General features: G+C 45.0%; 1 protein-coding gene across 5 annotated transcripts in view; it reads left to right on the forward strand.

The window, feature by feature from the left end:
• The window catches only part of FAM227A (family with sequence similarity 227 member A), a 75,770-nt gene that overhangs the window by 41,982 nt on the left and 10,604 nt on the right, over positions 1-23,184 (forward strand). For all 5 annotated transcript variants that reach the window (XM_040490822.1, XM_040490818.1, XM_040490820.1 and 2 more), the window contains 4 exons: positions 4,971-5,065; positions 12,702-12,859; positions 14,766-14,918; positions 22,169-22,309. In XM_040490822.1, coding sequence (XP_040346756.1) covers positions 4,971-5,065; positions 12,702-12,859; positions 14,766-14,918; positions 22,169-22,309 — 547 coding nt within the window. The remainder of the gene's footprint in view (positions 1-4,970; positions 5,066-12,701; positions 12,860-14,765; positions 14,919-22,168; positions 22,310-23,184) is intronic.

Consider the following 23,184-nt stretch of genomic DNA (forward strand, 5'->3'; position numbering starts at 1 on the left):
AAAAAGAACAACTTGGGAACCACTCATTGAGAGGTACAGCCAGGTTCTAAACAGAGGTCAATATGTGTAGGAGAGGGGCGCCTGGGTGGCTCAGTGGGTTAAGTGTCTCAGGTCATGATCTCTTGGTTCGTGAGTTCAAGCCCCATGTTGGGCTCTGTGCTGACAGCTTGGAGCCTGGAGCCTGCTTCGGTTTCTGTGTCTGCATCTCACTCCGCCCCTTCTCTGTGCATGCTCTCTCTCTCAAAATAAAGAAACATTAAAAAATTTAAAAAAATATATTTGTAGGAGACTTTGCAAGTCCTCAATATAAGTATGCAGTTGACCCTTGAATGACACGGGTTAGGGACGATGATCTTGCCACACAGTCAAAAATCCATGTATAACTTTTGACTCCCCCCAAAACGTAACTGCTAATAGCCTACTGTTAACTTAAAGTCTCACCAACAACATAAACAGTTGATTAACACGTTTTGCATGTTATATGTATTATATACTGTATTCTTATAATAAAGTAGGCTAGAGAAAAGACAATGCTATTAAGAAAATCATAAGGTGGAGAAAATATATATATTTAAAGTATATATACTATCCTGCAAAAGATCTGCATATAAGTGGACTTGTACAGTTCCAACCCACATTGTTCAAGGGTCAACTGCACATTCAAATTCATGAACACCTGTGAGTCAAAGAGGAAGTACTAAAGGGAATTAGAAAATATTTTGGGGGTGCCCAGGTGGCTCAGTCGGTTAAGCATCCGACTTTAGCTCAAATCATGATCTTGTGGTCCGTGGGTTCAAGCCCCTCATCGGGCTCTATGCTGACAGCTCAGAGCCTGGAACCTGCGTCAGATTCTGTGTCCCTCTCTCTCTGCCCCTCCCCTGCTCTTTCTCTCAAAAATAAATAAACATTAAAAAAAAATTTTTTTAAGAAAATGTTTTGAACTGAATAAAAATGAAAACCTTTTTTTCTAACATGAATATTTAATGCTATAGATTTCCCTCTGCACATGGAGGCATTTCACAAATGTTTTGGATATGGTCTTTTAATTTTTATTCAGTTTGGGTTGTCCACTTTGCAGCTATCATAAAGAATGCTGGGGGGCACCTGGGTGGCTCAGCTGGTTGAGCATCCAACTTCAGCTCAGGTCATGATCTCACAGTCCGTGAGTTCGAGCCCCGCGTCGGGCTCTGTGCTGACAGCTCAGAGCCCGGAGCCTGCTTCGGATTCTGCGTCTCCCTCTCTCTCTGCCCCTCGTCCTGTCACGCTCTGTCTCTCTCTCTCAAAAATAAATAGACATTGAAAAAATTAAAAAAAATAATAAAATAAGGAATGTCGGTATGGACACCCACAGAGAAGACTTTGTGTGGCTGTATGTTTTCATTTCTCTCGGGTGTATGTAAACATAGGGGTAGAACTGCTGGGTCATATGATTAACAGTTTGAGAAACTGCCAAGCTATACTCCAAAGTGATCATCCCACATATTTTGAAGAATGTAAGAGGAGAAATAGTCTATGTTAACTGTGTATAGCCACCGTTATATACTATTTACGTTATATATTTACTATTTTTAACACGTATTTACTGTACATAACCAAATATTTATGATTTCTATTGTTTTTCCATTCTTTTCTATTTTATTTTATTTTATTTTTAAGTAATCTCTACACCCAACGTGGGGCTTGAACTCACAACCCCAAGGTCAAGAGTCACAGGCTCTTCTGACTGAGCCAGCCAGGCATCCCATATTGTTTTTCCATTATTCTTGAATTTCCAGGTTTTCTTCTCATACCATTTTCCTTCTATCTGAGGAAAAAAAAAACCCTTCCTTCAGTAATCCATTTCCAATAGGCCTGCTGGCAATGAATTCCCTTAGTTTTCTTTCATCTGAGAATGTCTCTATTTCACCTTCTTTCTGGAAGGATATTTTTTTCTGGTTATTCTGGGTTGGTAGTTCTTTTCTTTTAGCTCCCCCACTTTTTTAATGTTTATTTTGGGGGTGCCTGGGTGGCTCAGTTGGTTAAGTGTCTGACTTCGGCTCAGGTCATGATCTCACGAATCGTGGGTTTGAGCCCCACGTTGGGCTCTGTGCTGACAGCTCAGAGCCTGGAGCCTGCTTCAGATTCTGTGTCTCCCTCCCTCTCTGCCCCTTCCCCACTCTCTCTCTCTCTCTCTATCTCCCTCCCTCCCTCTCAAAAACAAATAAACATTAAAAAAGATTTTTTTTCAGTTTATTTTGAGAAGGGAGAGAGAGAGCGCGCGCACACACACACACACACACACACACACACACACACACACGAGTGAGTGGGGGAGGGGCACAGAAGAGGGAGAGAGAGAATCCCAAGCAGGCTCACACTCAGCATGGAGTTGACTTGGGCTTGAACTCACCAACTCTGAGATCATGACCTGAGCCAAAATCAAGAGTCAGACGCTTAAGCTTACCCGATGAGCCACTCAGGTACCCCTATGGGATTCCTTTCTTGACCTCTCTCTTCTTTCCCACACTGGCTCCAAAGGCACCCCTGTCTGGTCTTCTGCTAGAAAGTTAGAACTTCCATCTCTCCACTCTTCTGCATACTTCCTGTGACTGGGTCTGCCTTCATGGCCAACTGGGAAGACAGAGGGAGAAAAAAAAGTGACAGAGATTCCCTTCCTACTTTCTGAACCACAAATCCATGGTCCAGAGAAGGACTCCCGTCCCTCAGAGTTTTAGATACCTATCCAGCTGCCACTTCTCCTGCTGTCACTACCATACAGGTTTGCAAGCTTCCGGAAGAGGGCTTGCCGAGATGCACATGTGGGAGAGAAAAGAATCCAGGATTTCCCCCACTCTTCTGGGGGGGGGGGGGGAGATCATGACCACAAACAGAGAGCTTCTGTTAGATCTCTTTCTGCCTTCCCCTGATGCTCAGCTCTGGGATTCATGTTGCCTTTGAGCTGGGACATTTAAGAGGAAGAAAATAAATCCAGGAAATTCACTGCCATATGGTTCTTATTTTGAGTTCTGGTTTCCTTCTCCAAGTCACCTGCCAGCGTCTACTTTTCCTCAGAAAGCTACCCCATGCGTTATGCCCAGGGTTTTTAGTTGCATTTAGTAGGAGATGGAGTAGGGACTGCTTACTTTATCTTAACCAGAACGGGAATCCTGATAGAATTCTTTTGGTTCTTTTTTTCTTACTCCATTTTATTCTAATTGTTTGGATGCTATGTATTCTGTCTCTGTTCTTCATTACAGATTATTCTTTATTGCAGTGAATCTCAAACAGGGCTAACCACTCCCCACCCCCGCCAAGGGACATTTAGCAATGTCTGGAGACATTTGGGGCCATAAATGTCTTGGGGAGAGATTGCCACTAGCATCTAGTGGGTAGAGATCAGGGATACTGCTAAGCATCCTACGATGCACAAGACATCCCCCACAACAAGGAATCATCTGGCTAAAATGTCTGTAACACTAAGATTGAGAAACCTTGCTTTATTGTGTGCATTTGAAATTTTCTCATGCATACTTAGCTTTATGTAAAGTTAAATAATATCTTAACCCACTTCCTTTCCCGAGCAAAGCAAGGACTTGGACAAATTTAACTCCAATCTCTTCTGTCCAGATTTAAATGCTATTTTGTCTAGAGTTTTTAGTTCTGTTCTATTTTAAAACCTCACAAATTACATATTATGCTTATTATAGCAGGTAATTTTTGTTAGGTCTTAAACTGTCAGTTTATCTGCCTGCTTCCTGATGCTCAGACCATCTTTCTGGGATCATTTTTCCTGGAAAAAAAATTAGGTAGACAGATAGATAGATATTTAGAGAGAAAGAGAGAATGAGAAAGAGAATTTTAGCAGTTCCTTTATCACAAGCATTTTGGTAAGTTCCCTTAGTTTTTATTTTTCTATGAATGTCTTTATTTCATCTCTGTTCTTTTTTTTTTTTTTTTTAGTTTATTTATTTATTTTGAGAGAGAGAGAGCACATGTGTGGGAGGGCAGGAGAGGGAGAGAGAGAGAATCCCAAGCAGGCTCCACGCCATTGGTAGAGCCTGATGCTGGAACTCACGAACCCGTGAAATCATGACCTGGGCCCAAACCAAGAGTCAGTCGTTTAACTGACCAAGCCATGCAGGCACCCCTATTTCACCTTTGTTCTTGAAGATAGTTCCTATGGGTCCACAAGTCTACCTAAATGCTTTGATGATTTGATTCCATTGTCTTCTGCTTTCTGTTGTTACTGTCGAGAACTCTGCAGTCATTCTGTTATCCCTTTATCGATGATCTGTTGTTTCTCTCTGCCCATCTTTAAGATGGTCTGTGTCAACCTTCTCCCACAGTAAAGCCAGAATTTTGTGCAAGAGTTGGGTCTTTTATTCTCAACACCCTTCCTGATTCTACTAGCATTTTATTTTATTTGTTTGTTCGTTTGTTTGTTTAAAGTTAGCTCTATACCCAATGGGGGGCTTGAATTCACAACCCCCAGATCAAGACATTGCATGCTCTACTGACTGAGCCAGCTAGGCACCCCGCTGCTTAGCATTTTTAAAGCCATCAGCCCTCTCCTTCCTTATTCTCTGGCCATGGTGTAACTTGGAGAGAACTGTATGCATGGCGTCTGAGTTGGTGTTACACTTGTTATTTGCATGTCTTTTTTTTCCCACTAAGCTGTGAGTTGCTTGAAGATAGTCTATTTCCAGCACCGTGCATGGACCTAACACATAGTAAATGCTCAGTGGATGTTTGTTGGATGGATAGATGGACGGATGGATGGATGGACAGATAAGTAGAGGGACAAATGTGTGGCCGCAGGTATCTATCTGGCTAAAGTACAAGTGAGATTGTATGAATTTACCTGAACTATTTCCCAATGACCTGAATACACCCAGGTAATTCATGCGATTAGGAAGCGGAGATCTGCCATACATGCTCTCCAATGATCCTTTTTTTTTTTTTTTTTTTTTTTGCCAACGCTATATTGACAGAGAATCACTGGCAGACTCTGGTCTTGAGGAAAGCTGCAAAACAAGTCAAGAGGATATCAGAAGCAAGAGAATTTGAGAATATGCTTCCCAAGCAGGTGAGCACATGATTGGAAATTTAATAGTAGAGATGATTTCAGAGGGGCTAGGAGATCTGGGGAGAAAAGCCAGCCCTGTGAAGATGTCAGGGTCAGAGTGGGGGTATTTCTTACAGACGTGGGTGATATAGTCAGGAAATCTCCTAAGGGTAATTCCTGGTGGAGGTAGGTACCCGTTGACTGAGCTTTTTACCTGGATTTCTCCAGGGATTTAAATTACCTGCTTGAAATTCAGGAGCCTTGGTGTAATGGGAAGAGAGCACTGAGCCTCATTGCCCTACCCTAGAAAACGGGACAGTAATTCCTAGGTCATGGCGCTCTTATGAGGTTCACCTGAGATAGTGATATTTAACATGTAATGGACATTTACTACATGTTGGACATTAAACTAAACCTGTACACGCAGTATATTTTATTTTACTGTCACAGTCCTCTGAGATAATTCTTCCTAGTCTTCTTCAGTTTATTAGTGAGGAAAGTGATGCTCAGAGCGTTGTCTAAATTCACAAAGCCGATGAGTGTTAAAGCCAAGAGTTGCACACGGATCTGTCAGACTGTGAGCCTGAGCTGTTAATCACTGAGCTTTGCCACTAGCAAAGTCCCCCGAACTCGAAAGTCCCTGGATTAATGTGTTTTCTCTCCTCTTCTCCTCCCCGCCCCTAGCTCTTCCCCACAAACCTCTGCGGACGGTAGTTTACATCAGTGGCACCTTCAGCCTGCAGTTCTAGAGCCTTCTTCATTTCTCCATACTTTACCACTGCCTGTTGCCCCTCAGCATTTAGCGGTGACGTTCTGAGAAGTAGGGCAGGGCATGATGGAAAAGACAGACGGACATGGGTTCAGATCTTGGTGCTGAATCTTTTCAGCTGTGTTACTTGAGCAGGTGACTCAACGTTTCTGACCTCCTTCCATAAAACGGGGAAAATAAAGTCCAGCAGTGGTGATGGCCCTTCCTGCCGACAGGGCTGGCGGTGGGTGACCAACAGTCGTGTCCTACTCTGTGACCCAGCTTGGTGGGGAGGGGAGGCCAAGCGGGTGGAGTGGATGGTGGTAGATGTTAACAGGAATGGGAAGCAGCTGAGAGCCAATGGCCTGGCAGAGACAAGGGGAAGGGAAGTGCCAAAGGAGAGCCAGCTCAGTACGCTATTCACGGGGGCCCCTGGACACTCCTGACCGAGGAGCGAACGTGTGATTCTACCACTTGAGGCACAGCTTGGATGTAACCTGCTGCCTGTTCTTTGCCCATGGTCAAATCAAACAGCGTTGCAGGGCACGTAATAAAAAGTAAATTTCTCTTTCACGCCAGACCCTATGCCCCTGACCCAGAGGCAAACACTATTTTCCCATATATCCTTCCAGAAATATCGGGCGGATATCAAGGAATACAAACCTTTTTTTTAATATATACAAACCACAATAGAATATACACTATTTTGCACTTTGCTTTTTCAACCTAACACATAATGGCCAACATGTATTGAGTGCTTACTGTATGCCAAACATCATTCTAAACACGTCATATGTAGTGACTCATTTAATCTTCACACAACCCTATGAAAAGTAGTTTTTACTTATTATCCCCATTTTAGGCTCAGAAATATTAAGTATTTCACTTCATGCCAAATGGCTAGTAGGTGGTAGAACCAAGATTTTCAAAAGGATACAATTTATATACGATACAGTTCAGCATTGTAATGTACAATTTAGTGGGCTTTAGTTTAGTTGTGCGATCATGACCACTCTCTGATTCCAGAACACTTTTATCACCCCAAAAAGAAGGTGCATACTCATTAGCAGTCTCTCCCCGGTCCCCTGTCCCCCCAGTCTCTTCAGCCACCAATCTACTTTTCTGCCTGTACAGATTTCCCTTTTCTGGACATTTCGTATAAATGGAATCATACAATCGGTGGCCTTGTATCACTAATTTCTGTCACTTAGCATAATGTTTTCAAACTTTATCCATGCGGTATCAGTACTTAATTTCTTTTTATGGCTGAATAACATGCCGTGTATGACTAGACCACACTGTGTTTATCCATCTACTGGCAGATGGACATGTGGGTTGTTTCCATCGTTTGGCTGCTATGAATAACACTGCTTCTATGAACATTCACATACAAGTTTTTGTGTGTGCATATTTTTTCTGTTCTCTCGGGTATGTACCCAGGAGTGGCATTGTTGGGTCATATGGTAACTCTGCGTCTAACTTCTTTAAAAAAAATTTTTTTTTTAACGTTTCAAAAATTTTTTTTAAGTTTATTTATTCATTTCAAGAGAGACAGAGAGAGCAAGCAGGGAAGGGACAGAGAGAGAGGGAGAGAGAGGGAATCCCAAGCAGGCTCTGCACTGTCACCATAGAACCCGATGCAGAGCTCGAACTCACGAAACGCGAAACCATGACCTGAGCTGAAACCGGGAGTTGGACGCTTAACTGACTGAGCCACCCAGATGCCCCCCAATTTTTTTTTTAACATTTATTCACTTTTGAGAGAGAGAGATAGAGTGTGAGCAGGGGAGGGGCAGAGAGCAAGGGGGACACAGAATCCAAAGCAGGCTCCAGGCTCTGAGCTGTCAACACAGAGCCCGATGTGGGGCTCAAACCCATGAACTGTGAGATCATGACCTGAGCCAAAGTCATGTGCTTAACTGACTGAGCTACCCAGCTGCCCCGTTTTTGTTTTTTCTATTCTTAGTAGAAATAGGACAACTTTTGAGGTTCTTAGTCTTTTGCTTATAATTCGTTTGTAGGAGTTCAATTCTTTGTCATCTGTTTGGCAAAAATGTTTACTATTTAATCTTTTTACTTTAATGATGGTATTTTATGTGAGAAAATGTAATTTGGGGGGAGAAACTTATAATTTTTTAAGAGCCATATTTATTGGTCTTCTGTTTTATGGGTTTTTTTTTTTTTTCAACGTTTATTTATTTTTGGGACAGAGAGAGACAGAGCATGAACGGGCGAGGGGCAGAGAGAGAGGGAGACACAGAATCGGAAACAGGCTCCAGGCTCTGAGCCATCAGCCCAGAGCCCGACGCGGGGCTCGAACTCACGAACCGCGAGATCGTGACCTGGCTGAAGTCGGACGCTTAACCGACTGCGCCACCCAGGCGCCCCGGTTTTATGGTTTCTTGATTTCATTTCTTATTAAGAAAGATCTTTATCACTCTACGATTATGTGAGATATTCTCCCAATTTTTCCCCAATATTTTTATATGATCACCTATTCACAATACAAAAACGTTACTCACATAACCGAATGTCACCAGGGGTCACTCTGCTCCTTTGAATTTAGCCAAAGATCGGCTCAAGCATTTGTTACAGGATTTGTTTGAAGCCCAGTCCTCTCCCCAAATGTCTGTGAACTTGGGGGGCTTACTGGCACCCAGCCCCTCTTCTGTCCTGCATGTGCTGTGCACCTACCACATGGGCCCAAATACGCAACCCCCCTCTTCCCTTCATTTTCGAAAAATCGCCCACACAGGCTTGTGTATGTGTCGTGCAGACAGAAGGTATCACTAAGTTTAAAGAGGTGAGAATAAGGGAGACCTCATCACAGTGGGGCCAAGAACAGTGAGTTGCTCTTAGAAACCTTTTAGTTGCCCCACCAGTTGGACCCACCCTCCACTTTCCTCTCTTTTCTTTTTGAGAGAGAGAGAGAGAGAGGCACGAGTGCAAGTGGGGGAGGAGCAGAGAGAGGGGGACAGAGGATCCCAAGCAGGCTCTGTGCTGACAGCAGCGAGCCTGATGCGGGGCTTGAACTCAGAAACCGTGAGATCGTGACCCAAGCCAAAGTCAGACAGACGCTTAATCAACTGAGCCACCCAGGCGCCCCTGTCCATGAGTCATCGAAAACACTAAGGATGTTTAGGTTGGAGAAGGCAACAATGAGAGAAGATCAAGGGCCCTCCTCAGATATTTTAAGGACTATTCCATAACACGTGGTTCTGGAGGAAGATCGGTTAGAATTACAGAGAGTCAGATTTTTATCTCGGGTGAGAAAGAACTTCCTCAGGGTCCAAGTTGTCATTTTAAACCAGTTTTACCCCCTGGCTCTGCAGCAGACCATCCGCAGGGCTTGTTCCAGCTCTGACTCTCAGACCTCTTGAAACTCATTCCTCTTGCCAGGTCTCTGATGCCAACCCTTCACCCTAGCCCCTACTCTGCTTTCTCCCTGCCCCTTGGATCTGATGTCTCAGAACCTCTCTCCTCTTGCACACTGGCCCACCTTTGCCCGGTGCTGTGGCTAGGACCAGCCCTTCGCACTCCCGTCCCCAGGTCTCAGTACCCAAGGCCCCTCCCCTGCCTCCTCCCTGCGAGGAGAAATCAGGTCCTTACCAACCTTGGAACTGGATGCTTCTGAGGGTAATATGTTCCTTGTTTCCAGAGTTAGGGAAGCAAAAATGGACCATTCCCTTTTGCTAATATTATCAAAAGGAGGTATATTCGTTGGAATTCTTTGCTTATAAGTGCCAAAATCCGGCCTTGGCCACCGTGAGCAAAGACTAGAAGAACATCGAGTAGCTAGAAAGTCTGAAGTGAGTCCAGGGACCAGGAGAAGAATCATGGCCCTTCCAACCCTTGAACCATCTCTTCAAGGTAACATGTCTGGAATGGGTAAGCCCCGAAGTGTTTCCAGTCTACAGTTTACCCCAGTCAAGACTCAAAATCCCAGGAGCGGGAATTTTGACTGACCAAGCTTATTGCACGTGCCCTGGTTCTAGCTGGGTGGGTGAGAGGCAGGCTCTGGAAGAAACTGTGAAACCTCTGAAGACCCCTCCCCACCCATGGCCCTGCTAGTGGCCTTCACAGGGGAGCAAGAATTTTTTAAAATAATTTTTGAAAACAATTTTTTAATGTTTATTTATTGTTTATTTATTTTTGAGAGACAGAGAGAGAGAGAGAGAGCAAGCAGGGGAGGGGCAGAGAGAAAGGGAGACACAGAATTTGAAGCAGGCTCCAGGCTCTGCACTGTCAGCACGGAGCCCAAAATGGGGCTCGAACTCATGCACTGAGCGATCATGACCTGAGCCGGTCAGATGCTTCACCCACTGAGCCACCCAGGCACCCTGGGGGAGCAAGACTTTTGGCTTAAAGTCCCCACAAGCCTGAAGGCAGTGGAGGGCAGGTGAACTCCCTCCAGTGCAAGAATCGGGGGCTGTCAGGAAAGGAGGGTGGATTCTGGGCAGACAAAAGAACAAGTTTAGGATAAATGGGGAATGAGATTAGTGGACCCTGGGTCCACTTTGGAATCTTCTAGACTGTGGGAAACAATTTGTTTTTCACCAAATAAGTTCACTAAAGCAAAATGACCGCTTATCTGCCATCACCATCATTTCATAGAAGGAAGGTTATTAATACAAAAAAGCAGAAAAGGCAATCTCAGAATAAAAGAACGTCCTTAAAGTGAATACACTCACTTTAAGTCAGATTTACGGCAATATTTTTTTTTTCCTTCTTGCCCTCATTTCACTGGAAACCAGTGAACACAGACTTGCCCCCTCGTAGGCCGTAGGGTTTAGGAGTCTTGGGCTAAGTGATGTGCAGCTTCCTTACTAGCCCCAAGTTTCTGTGATCCCAGTGGGATCTTGCTGTTGAACAGTGATTCTCCATAGGGGCTGGGGAGGGGCAAGTTTGCCCCCTGGGAGACTTGGCCCCTGCCTGAAGACATTTCCAGTTGTCACAGCTGGGAGTAAAGGAGGAGATGGCATCCTACTGGCATCTAGAAACCAGGGATGCCGCCCAGCTTCCTACTATGCACGGGACAGCTCCCACCACCATCAGTTTTCTGTCCCAAGATGTCGAATGACGAGGTTCAGAGACTGTTATAGACAGAAGAAACATCTCAGGAAGCAATTCAAATCCAAAAAGGCTTAGAGAAGAGTGCACTCAGGCGTCGTCATAGCCCTTATGCAGGAGGCAGAGTTTTTTAGTTAAATTATAACTCCTTCTTTAAATAAAATGTATTACTTCTTTAACCCAACACCCCCCAACCACTGCAGAGACCTCTTAACCACTCCTCACATCCCCTCTCACCCACTGCAGGAGTTTCTCTACATTGCACTCCTAGGGATCTGCAGAAAAATTAGTCCGATTACGTTGAGCCCCAGCTCAAACCTTCTGGTGGCTTCTATCACACTTACAAAAAGATTGTGGTTCCTTACCTTTTCACAGCACCCCCCCTGCCCCCGCCACCGACCACTTCATGGAAAAGATCCCTCTCCTCCCCCGTCTCCCTTCCCACCACCCTCCACCCTTTGCCCCACTTCTTTTTTTTTTTTTCTTTTTTTCTCTTTTTTTTCTTTAAAGATTTTAAGTAATCTCTATACTCAGTGTGGCCTCGAACCCACAACCCTGAGATCCAGGGTCAAGAGTCACATGCCAAGCGCCCCACCTGCTTGATCCTTATCTGAAGCACTTATTATTCCATAATGTCATGTTATTCTTTTATTTGTTGGTTTGCTGATTGTCTTTGTCTCAACTGTAATGCAAGCTCCATTAGAATTTGTCTTCTCAGCTGAATCCCCAGCACCTAAAACAGTGTATACACGTGGTAGGGACCCAATAAATATTTGCCGAATGAATCGTTAACATTTTGGTAACTATGCTTCCAGTCTCCCGTCTATCTTTTTTTTTTAACTGATTTATTTCATAGAAAAGATACAGGGGCACCTGGGTGGCTCAGTTGGTTAAGTGTCCAACTCTTGATTTCACCTCAGATCATGATCCCACCATCATGGGCTGAAGTCCTGTGTCGGGCTCTGTGCTGAGCATGGAACCTGCTGGAGAGTCTCTCTCTCTCTCCCTCTGCCCCTCTCCCCAACTCGCACTCTTTAAAATAAATAAATAGACATTAAAAAAAAAAAAGAAAATACATAATATCATCTACCCAATTTTGCCTCTTGATTTTTAAAAATTTTATTTTAGAGACAGAGAGCACATAAGCAGAGTAGAGGGGCAGAGAATCTCCGCACTGAGTGTGGAGCCTGACACGGGGCTCAATCCCACGACCCTGAGATCATGACCCGAACCTAAATCGAGAGTCAGATGCTCAGCTAACTGAGCCACCCAGGCACCCTGCATCTTGGGTTTTTTTTTTTTTTTTTTAATGTTTATTTATTTTTTGAGAGAGAGACAGAGCACAAGAGGGGGAAGAGCAGAGAGAGAGGGAGGCACAGAATCCCAAGCAGGCTCCAGGCTCTGAGCTGTCAGCACAGAGCCTGATGTGGGGCTCAAACTCATGAACCGCGAGATCATGACCTGAGCTGACGTCAGACGCTTAACCAACAAAGCCACCCAGGTGCCCCGGTGCATCTTGATTTTTTAATGTACAATCAGATATGAAACAGTTCCTTAGTATTGACTCTTGATAAACACTTTAATAGTGGCATAACTATTTCTTGGGGTAGAGATACCAACATCTTCTTGAACACTCAGTTTATTCTGATCTTTTGCCATTGTAAATATCTATCTGATTTAGTACTTAAATCTTTTTTTCTTTAATTGGTGTAATTTCTTTAGGATGGCATCCTAAAACTGGAGTTACTGGACAAAGAATATGATGAGTACCTTTCCATTTCTTAATACAGGCTGTAAAAATGACAATATCTTATTTTTCCCTCTCTCTTTCCTATTCAGTCTTACCCAGCCTGCAAAAGCCCCGAGCCGACTTTGAACTTCTTCAACATTTACGGGAAGAGCCCTCTGATTGTGCACTTCCTCCAGAACCACGCCAGTCTGCAACAGCACGGCAAAGACGTGTTGATAGTCAGAAGGGAAAAAACCAAGAGCATCCCATATCCTTTCCTCCAGTGGGCAGGGCTCACGTTACGCCAGGCCTCTGCTTCTCCCAGAAGCAAGGGTGTGGAGAGGTACCCAGCCCTGAGCACAGTGCTTGGCGCATAGTAGGTGCCCGTCGAGGGTAGCCATTGATAGGAGCCTAAGGGTCATTTTAGTTCCAAATCTGCCTCATGAGCTAGCTGTGTAGGATCCTGGGCAAGTTAAATTTCCCTGTGTGCAAAATCTCTTCCTGTCTACCAGGGTGAATGCTAACTAGGTGTTCAAACATATGTTGCAGCTCAGTAATGCCTCCCAGAGGCTCACTGACCCTAGAGTGTGTATCGATCAGGATTTTGGGTATAGGTTTGTTCTAACCTCCTCCTCACACACACGCCCCTCCTCCAGGCTCATCAGCAAATCCCTGGCCCTGTTGGCATTTATCTTAAAGATTGGGGAACCGGCTCAGATCTTAAGAAAACAGATGTGACATGTTGGTGTCCTGAGTCCTAGCAAGCAGTTTGCCATAGGGGGTCAGAACAGGGAATCCGGTAAACCTGGACTCAAGATAACAACCCAACTGTTGACCAGCTGAGTGACCTTAGACAGGGCTCAGCTTCTCTCTTAGCCTCGTTTTTGTTGTTGTTGTTGTTGTTGTTGTTGTTGTTGTTTTCCATCTATAAAATAGGATAACGACACCCGCCTTCTAGGGCTGTTATGCAGAATACAGGCACAACAGCCATAAAGGCTTACCATAGTGCCTGGCAGGTAACAAGTGCTTGAATGTCACCTGTCAATACACCGTTTCCCAGCAGGAAGAGCTTCCAGAATGGACTGGGCAGCACTTGCCCGGTAGAGCTCATATCCCCAAGTGTATTTATGTGCCTATAGGCAGAGAATAATAGCTCACATTTCATAGCACTTTATTATTCATAAAGCACTTTCCCATGTATCACCTCTTTGCTCAGTAGACAGTGGAATGCAGCGGAAGGAGCCTGGGCTGGGGACACATAGCCCCAGATCTGAGTCCCAACTCAGCAAGCCACCGGCCTTAAGGCCTCGTGTGCACAGTTCAACCTCTGAGCTCAATGTCTTGATCAGCTCCTTCCTCAAATAGGGATAATCATACCAAACCAATAGAGCTGTGACCAGGATTATGTGGTAGATGGCTGACTCTAAATAAGTAATAACTATCGTAATTATTATTAACATCATCTAAGGTAGGAATGATTATCCCTATTTTACAGAGGAGAAAATGGAGACGTAGACAATGACTTATCTTGACTTGAGCATCCCAAACTTGTGAGATGCTGATGGATCCAGAAGGGGTAGAGAGGGAGGGGGAGGCACAGAGGTGGGGGAGGCACAGAGGATTTTTCAACGTACACACATGAAATAGAGGATGAGCCCTTGGGACGGAAAGGAAAGGAAAGTTGGAATCCTTTCCTCTTGGCCACTGTGACAATAGAGTAAGAATTGTATTTATTTGTTTATTTTTCGTTGAAGTGTAGTTGACTTACAATACTGTAATAGTTTCGTGTGTGCGACGCAGTGACTTGACAATTCTATACATTATGAAGCACCTCCCACAATAAGTGTAGTTACCATCTGTCACCAGACAGAGTGGGAATTTTAGATGGCAGTCCCGAGAAAGCATTTCCTAGCCTTTCCATCAGCGGGAGGAGAGAAGGGCTTTATTGGGGAGGATAGCCTCTTGCCTTCCAAAGTAGGCCATGGTCAAAGAGCAGGAGTCATTTCCTGCTCAGATTCCAGTGGTCTGGTCCAGAAGCAGGTCATTTTCCCCACTCTGCCATCTCACCACCCCCCGTTCCCGGCCCGGCCATGCACGAGGCCATCCCGCTGATCAGGCTCAGAGTCAATAATACCAACTGACAATGTGGCGGTTTCCTTGACGGCTGAAGCCACTGAGTCCATCCTGACGTACGCCGAGGTCATCGAACTGACCCTGATCAACATGAAGAAGCGGAAGGAAAACCTTCGTGTGCTGAACTGGCTCCACTGGAATGAATGGAGTTACTTTCACGAATACCTAAAGGCACTACAAGAAAACTTCCTCAGGTATTTAAGGGCTTTAGGGAAGGGGCATTGTTTGAGCACCTGTCTATTGTCACACGTGGCAGGTTTTAATTGGAGGCCTAGCCCTGGGACTATCTTTTTTTTTAAGTTTATTTATTTTGAGAGAGAGAGAGAGAGGGAGTGGGGAGGTGGGGCAGAAAGGGAGAGAGAGAGAATCCCAAGCAGGAGCAGGCTGCGAGCTGTCAGCGCAGAGCCCAACGCAAGGCCTGATCCCACGAACTGTGAGATTATGACCCGAGCCGGAATCTAGAGTCGGATGCTTAACCGACTGAGCCACCAGGTGCCCCTAGCCCTGGGACTCTCTTAAGCACATTCAGCTTTCTTGTGGTTAGAATGTAAACCCCAGAAAAACAGAGACCGGATCTTTCCCTGAAAGTTATTTTTTTCTTAAACTACAACATCATTTATGTTCAGTGAGAAGAAACAAACAGACCTGGAAAAGCACCTGGCCAACATTTTTCTAGAAAAAGACCTAGTCTTTTCTCCTGGGTCCGTAGAGGTGTATCTCTAAAGAATCTAGTTTACAGTCTAGACAATCTGTCAACCTAGTTTTTAGACTTTTTTTCCTGCTTAGCGCATGATGGATATTTTCCTGTGCCTCCAGCCATTTGCAATATTTTTAATTTCTTTCGAAAATGTCCAGACCTTCCAGAAATGTTAAAAGAACAGTGCAGTGAACATTGTATGCCCTCACTGTGTTTACCAGTTTTCCACATTTTGCCACATTTTCTTTCTCTCTCTAGTAATTAGGTCAAATTCATTTCCCCAGTGGTGCCCAGAATATCCTTTTTGGTCCTACTTTGACTGCTTCCCAGTCAAAGATTGGGAATTATAATTTTTGTGATATCACCTTGGTGTCTTTTAATCTATACTGGTGCTCTTCCTCCAGCTTTGTTATTATTCCCTGAATCAATTATTACATTATTAGTTTCTTATGACATAGATTTTTTTGAAAGACTCAAGCCACATTCTGTATTTTACTGATTATTCCTTCAGGGTATCATTTATTCCAATATATCCTCTATTTCTTAAAAAAATTTTTTTTCATGTTTATTTTATTTTTGAGAGAGAGAGAGAGAGAGAGAGAGAGAGCCTGAGTGGGGGAAGGGCAGAGAGAGAGAGGGAGACACAGAATCAGAAGCAGGCTCCAGGCTCCGAGCTGTCAGCCCAGAGCCCGACGTGGGGCTCGAACTCAGAAATGGCGAGATGGTGACCTAGGCTGAAGTCAGATGCTTAACCCACCCAGGCGCCCCATCCTATATTTCTTGTAGATGGGACATCGGGGCTATCCTAGGTGCTTGATAGGATTCAGATAAGATCTTTTTGCCAAGAACACCTCATAGACAATGTTATGAATGCACACTGCAAAACACCAGGAGACACTCGGTGTCAGGTCAGCCAGACCCGTGGTCTCTGCCAGGCCTCTCCACCGTAGACTCCATTTTTGTGTCGTTAGTCTGTAATAAGCGACGTGATTCCTTGAGACTGGATGAATAGGTTCTCCCCACATCTTCGCCCAGTGGTTTTAGCATCCCTGGATGGTCTTTGCCCGAATCAGTTCTTATATTTGGGTTTGCAAAAGGGCCATCTTCCGCCTCCACCATCCCCTCCCCATTTAATAGCTGGCACTTCTCTGTAAAGAAGAGATCACCTGCTTTCGCTCCTTGTGTCTCTCCCTCTCGTGTCTTCTTCGCCCGCTCCCGTAACTCTTTCACAGGGACATCCTGGCCACAAAGGAAGCTTAGGAAACATCTGGCAAAGAGAAATTAGATGTCCATGACTGGACCAGAGCAGGACCCGCTGGGCACTTCATTACCCAAAATAACACTGGATTCAGGGAGCAAGGGAGAGAAAGAGAGAATGGCTGTTGGCTAGGCAGCTATCTGTATCTGCCATAATAGGAGAGAAAGACAACTATGAACACATAGGTAACTACTTCAGATTCCAAGTGATATAGTGGCGTTAGTTTCAAAACATGATCCACGCACACTCACAAAAAACCCAGTAAACACCAGAACCACAAAAATGCAGTTCAGCCTAAATGTTCACCAGAAGATGATTGGTTAACAAGCTGTCATATGTGCATATCTGCAGCCAGTAAAAATGGCACTGTGAATTTAATGCTCTTATTTCATAAGGAAGGATAGTCAGAACATATTATTGAGACCAAAAAAAAAAAAAAATCAGGATGTGGGGTGGCTCAGTCAGTTGAACGTCTGACTCTTGATTTCAGCTCAGATCATGATCCCAGGGTCATGGGATCAAGCCCCGTGTCAGGCTCAGCACTAAGCATGGAGTCTGCTTAAGATTCTCTCTCTCTCTCTCTCTCTCTCTCAAAAAAAAAAAAAAAAAGGTAGTTAAAAAAAATCAGGCTGTAAAATAGTGTGTGTGATAGACACAGTTATTTATCCCCATTTTACAGAAGTCGAGGTCAAGGACAGAACCTTAGAGGGCCACCACATATATGGGGAGGACAAAATATGGGGCAGAGGAGGAGTGGCCAGAAGGAAAGGAGAGCCTGTATGTCAAGATGCACCAACCATGAGGCCAAGGGAAGAAAGGGTTAAGGGAAGCAGTGATCAGCAGTGGGCGTGCCAGATGGAGAAGCCTGGGGCTGAGACGAGTTTGGTGATTAGGTAGAGGGTGGTCTTAGCAGGGCTGAAGTCGGACACCAGAGTCTGGGACCTTAGGGGCAAGGTGTGGACCCCCAGGGGTGAAGGAGACCACTAAGAAGCAGAAGGAACAAAATTCTGCACCAAAAAGGGCAAGGTTGGATGGTGAGTAATAGGGCTGTTTAAATGTAAAGTGGAAGATACAAGCCGGTGTGAAGGGGGAGAGATGGGAGTTGCAGGTGAGGGAGGAGAGGGTCAGGATCTGGAAGCGAGGGGACCCGGAAACGCTCTCCAGGACTCTCCTTGCTTCTGCCTTCGTTACTTTAGTTCCACATGCTTTGTTTCTTCTATACTTTGTTTCTTCTTTACTCATCGTCGCAACAGATTTTCAGCCACTTCTACGCACCAGGTGTTATGTCCTGTTTAGAACATACATGTCTGTCTCTCCCAACAGTTGCAACAATCCTTGAAGGTGGGATCCTTGGAATGACAGCGGCTAGGGTCTGGATGGAAGGGTTTTTATTTGCTGGCTCTGCGATGTCGGGCCGGTCACATGTATTCAGTTTCTTTGTTGGTTAAATGAAGATAGTATTTCCTACTTTGGAGAGTGGCACCGATCAAGTAAAATAAGGCACATAAAGCCTGTTTACAGGGCCAAGCCCACAGTAGGTAATTGGACCACTTAGAATAAGGCTTAGCTTCGAGTGACGAAAGAACTCAAAATAGTGGCTAAAACAGGATACAAATTTATTTCTACTGTTTAAAAGGAGTCCAGTAGATATGGCAGGTTGCAGTGTCAGGGACCCAAGTCCCTTTTGCCTTATTTCTCCATAATCCTTCGCCCATGATTCAGCTTCATAGTCTAATATAGCTGCTCGAGCTCCAGCCAACAGGTCCACGTTCCAGCCAGTAAAAAGGAAGCTAAGTCCGAAGAAATGCATCCCTCCTGTGAGTCCCATGCAAACCTTCCATTTTTCATTCCATTTTTCATTCCATTGACCAGAAAGAGTCACACCTAGCTGTGGCATTAGCAAGGCGAAAATAATTTAGGGCTCATACTACATTTATTGAACATTACATCTACAGTGTATTTATTTCAGCGATATATAAGGACATCCTTGTCTGATAAAGGCATCCTTATCAGGTGAATTGTAGTGTAGATATTTTAAGACAGGAGAAGCTTTGTAATTGTGTGTGAGCAATCTCAATGCTAAATATATCCATTTTTTGTTGGAGAAGGCATTTCATGAAGTGATTCTAAAAATTTTGTCTACAGAGGAAAATGGTGGCCTCAAAACACATCTGTGCTGTCAGACATCAGGGCAGGGCTACCCCTGGGAAAGTAGGGCCTGACTGAGTAGGATATGGTTGTGGGGGCCTCTGGGGAGCAGGCAGTGGTCTGTTTCTTGACCTGGGTGCTGGTTGTGGGTGGGCTCAGTACACAAAAACTCCTTGAGCTGCACATTTAGAGTCTATGAACTCTTTGGTATCTATGTTCTAAAGGAACATATTAAGGAATTCCTTCTCCTGGTGTGTTCCTTTCCCTTGAAATACTACAGTGGCTTTGCAGTTACCTTAGTTTTTAAAAGACTCCCATCAGGGGCGCCTGGGTGGCACAGTCGGTTAAGCGTCCGACTTCAGCTCAGGTCACGATCTCGCGGTTTGTGAGTTCCAGCCCCGCGTCGGGCTCTGGGCTGATGGCTCAGAGCCTGGAGCCTGCTTCCGATTCTGTGGCTCCCTCTCTCTCTGCCCCTCCCCCGTTCATGTTCTGTCTCTCTCTGTCCCAAACATAAATAAGCGTTAAAAAAATTTTTTTTTACTAAAAAAAAAAATAAAATAAAAGACTCCCATCTGAAAGAGATCCATAATGAAGCGTTGATGGATGCAACTACACGGTGTCTGGGATTTGCTTCAAGATAACCCATTTGGGGGCCGTCTGGGTGGCTCAATCAGTTAAGAATCTGACTCTTGATGTCGGCTCAGGTCATGATCTCGTGGTTGTGAGATCGAGCCCCGTGTTGGGCTCTGTGCTGACAGCACGGAGCCTGCTTGGGATTCTCGCACGCGCGCTTTCTCTGTCTCTCTGCCCCTCCCCAGCTCACGTGTACGTGCTTGCGCTCCCTCTCTCTCTCTCTCTCAAAATACATAAACATTTTTAAAAAATAATAAAAATAAATAAAATAACCCATTTGGGGTGGGAATGGGGAATGCAAAGGGAGTAATAAATGAATCAAGATTAACCTGTTGGTAACTACTGAAGTTAGTCTAATGGATAAATGGTGTTAATTATGCAATTTTCTTTTATATATATTTTTTGAATTTTTTTTTTTTTTAATGGTAGCTGTAACAAAAAACCAAAAGGTGACCCATGCCCTTTGGAGTATTACTTGCAGATGGGCTAGGACTCCTCTGGGACCTCAGTTACCACTTACAGAGCATGTCAGTTAGGTGAACTATTTTTGAGGTCGGACAGACCAAAGCTCTGTCTCTCTCTCTGCATGAATTAGGTCCATCATGTAGCCTGTGTGAGGTTTGGATACCATCTGTAAAACAGGGACACCGATTGTTCTCACAGGACAGTTGTAGGTGAACGGCGTTCCGTTGTAGATATCTAGCTCTGCGCCTGGCTCAGAGGAAGGGCTCAGTAAGTGAAGGCTGTCAGAGATCATACCCACAAGCCCACACCACGCAGAACAGGACTCGGAGTTGAAAGTTTGTAGTGGGGGGAGACCCGGAGCAGCCCCCCTTAGAAAAAGCAATCCAGGAGTCCCTGCTGTAGGTGGAGGAAGAGCCTAGTCTACCCGTGCCAATGGAGTGTGCACCGAGGGAGCCGGGTCACTGGCTGCCGGAAAACTTCGTTTACATGTGAGTCCAGAGCCCCCAATCCTCACGCTTGTCCGGGGGCAGAGCACCCACCATTCGAAATGCTCTTTGCAGAACCCCGTGAAAGGTTTCAACATATGATTCTGTCCCACAAACTAAAGATGCTTTTCCAGTGGAAAATACGGGCCTAAGGCATGCGTAGGCTTCAACAGCTCAAGAAGTAACAGTATAGAAAATATTACCGAGGAATTACGTCAACGCCTTTCCGTCAGAAAACGTGATCGTAACAAGGACACGTGCAATTTGCTGTCCCTTGCCTCTTCGTTGTACGCAGAAGCAGGCTCCCCAGGGTTAAGAAAAGTTGTGGCGGAAGATCCCCAACATAAGAATGTTGTTGCAGCAGAATTTCTTCCTTTGACGTGGGAAAAGATGCCCATTGTTGGGATAACCATTGGTTTTGATACAGGCAGGCTGAGTCCGAGGACCCAGGGAAGGTCCCCCAGGACCAGCCGAAGGGGTCCTTGACTTCGCGCAGGATAGAGATCAAATGCAAGCCAGAGAAAGTGAAAAGACTTTATTGAATAGTGTCAATGACAGGTAGAGAATAGCGGACGGATTGTCTGGGAGACTTGGAAAGGAAAGGAGAATGAGTCTCATCCCTGCTTGGGGTTAGGGGCTTATATTGGAAAGGGGTCTAAGGTACGTGTTTCTTCAGGAGTCCAGGGTGGTGTCCGATCAGAGGTGTCAGAACAGGTTCCATAAATTCCCGAAAGTAGGGATATTGATGCCAGTGTCAGCCTGGAACGTGTTTGGGATCCGGCTCCTCTTAGACATTATCGGGTGTCTGGGGGCCAAGGACAAAACTCAGACAAGAATTAACTTTCTTACTTCCCCCTAAAAGTGGGAACACAGCTTCTTTGGCTCATGCAGAAATGAGACCTAGCAGAAAAACAGCAGAGACGGAGCCTTTCTAAAATGGAGGCCCTTCAGCCTCCCTACCTCAGTTTAGGCCAAGTTCAATGCTGGTTTTTTAATACAAGTCCTTCTGCATCTATCCTGCATCAGCAGAGAAGTATCTGACAGCATCTTAATTCGCACGGATACATTTCTATTGCTCCTTTGTCTACCTTGAGTGCCCATACCTGCTTCTTCATCAAGTAAATGTCTGCTCATGTTTCAAAAGTCAGCTGGTTTATCATCCAATTCATCATTCCAAAAGTGTGCCACACGCTTACCTGACACACTCCGCCGAAAACCTTCTGTAAGAACACCAGGAGGAGTAGCCGGTATTTACTGGGCACTTCCTTTATTTTTTACGTGCCAGACACTATGCTAAGCACTTGACCTGTATAGTAACTCCATCAATCCTCACCACAACCCCACTTCCTATTATCACCGTGTTGAGATGGGTCCCCTGGCCTGGAGAGCTTAAGTAATCTGCCCAAAGTCACACAGCAAGTGGGAGCGCCCCAACCTGAATTCAGCTTGCCCTCAAAGCTCAGCTTTCTTTCAGATCACTGATTTCTTCACCTGTCCTCCTGATTTGAGTGTGTGTTCCTTGAGTTTAGGAACCACATCTTCTCTAGTTCTCCAAGGGCTGATATGACCCCTACAGCACACAGCAGGGGCTCATGACCGAGTTGTTGGTATGGAGTCAGCTCTCCACTTTAGTCAGCTGCTCTTAAATGAGTACATTTGTAAATATTTGTCTCTCTTTACGTATGAAAATAGGAGTGAAAAGATCATGTGGACTCTTGAGGTTTTTTTTCATATGTGCCGTTGTGATTTCCCCCACAGGGAGGTGAAGAATATCGATCAAAGAGCATTGGATCAAAAGAAGGCAAATCGCATGTTCATCCAACCTTCAACCTTCATTGAAGAGTCCCCCGACAAGAAATTTAGAGGAAACCATGAGAGGGAGATGGCGTTTATTTCAAGGTTTGTCCTGTTTTTCTTTCTTTTTTTCTTTTTTCTTTTTTTTTTTTTTGATGTTTATTTATTTTTGAGAGAGAGAGAGAGAGAGAGAGAAAGAGAGAGAGGCAGAGAGAGAGGGAGACACAGAATCCGAAGCAGGCTCCTGGTTCCGAGCCATCAGCACAGAGCCTGATGCGGGGCTTGGACTCACGAACGGTAAGATCATGACCTGAGCCAAAGTCAGATGCTTAACAGACTGACCGAGCCACCCAGCTGCCTCTTTCTTTCTTTCTTTCTTTCTTTCTTTCTTTCTTTCTTTCTTTCTTTCTTTCCTTCCTTCCTTCCTTCCTTCTTTCTTTCTTTCTTTCTTTCTTTCTTTCTTTCTTTTTCTTTTTCTTTTTTGTTTTGTTCTAATGTTTATTTATTTTTGAGACACAGAGAGAGAGCTCGTGTGTGCAAGCAGGGGAGGGGCAGAGAGAGGGAGTCAGAGGATCAGAACCGGGCTCTGCGCTGACAGCAGAGAGCCCGATCTGGGGTCTGACCTGAGAACCATGAGATCATGACCTGAGCCGAAGTAGGACCGTGTGACCGACTAAGCCACCCAGGCACCCCTCGAGGTTTGTTCTAACAAAGACCGTGGAAAAGTGGAAATGTGACCACTGTCAGAATTCTTAATGATGTGGAAATGTTGGAAATTTCAGAGCCGACGGCCAAGAAAGAATTTTTGAGACATCTTTGGTGCAAAAAGGTGGTTTTACTAAAGCAGGGGGACAGGACCAGCGGGCGGAAAGAGCCGCACTGGGGTCCTCAGGGGTGACTGATCATATGCTTGGAAGTGAGGTAAAGACAAGGGGACTTTTCCAAAAGGTTTTTCATGCTAAGGAAGACTCACCTCCAAG

This window comes from Herpailurus yagouaroundi, unplaced genomic scaffold (assembly GCF_014898765.1).
Source record: "Herpailurus yagouaroundi ecotype Mexico unplaced genomic scaffold, PumYag 182, whole genome shotgun sequence".
Lineage (NCBI taxonomy): Eukaryota > Metazoa > Chordata > Mammalia > Carnivora > Felidae > Herpailurus > Herpailurus yagouaroundi.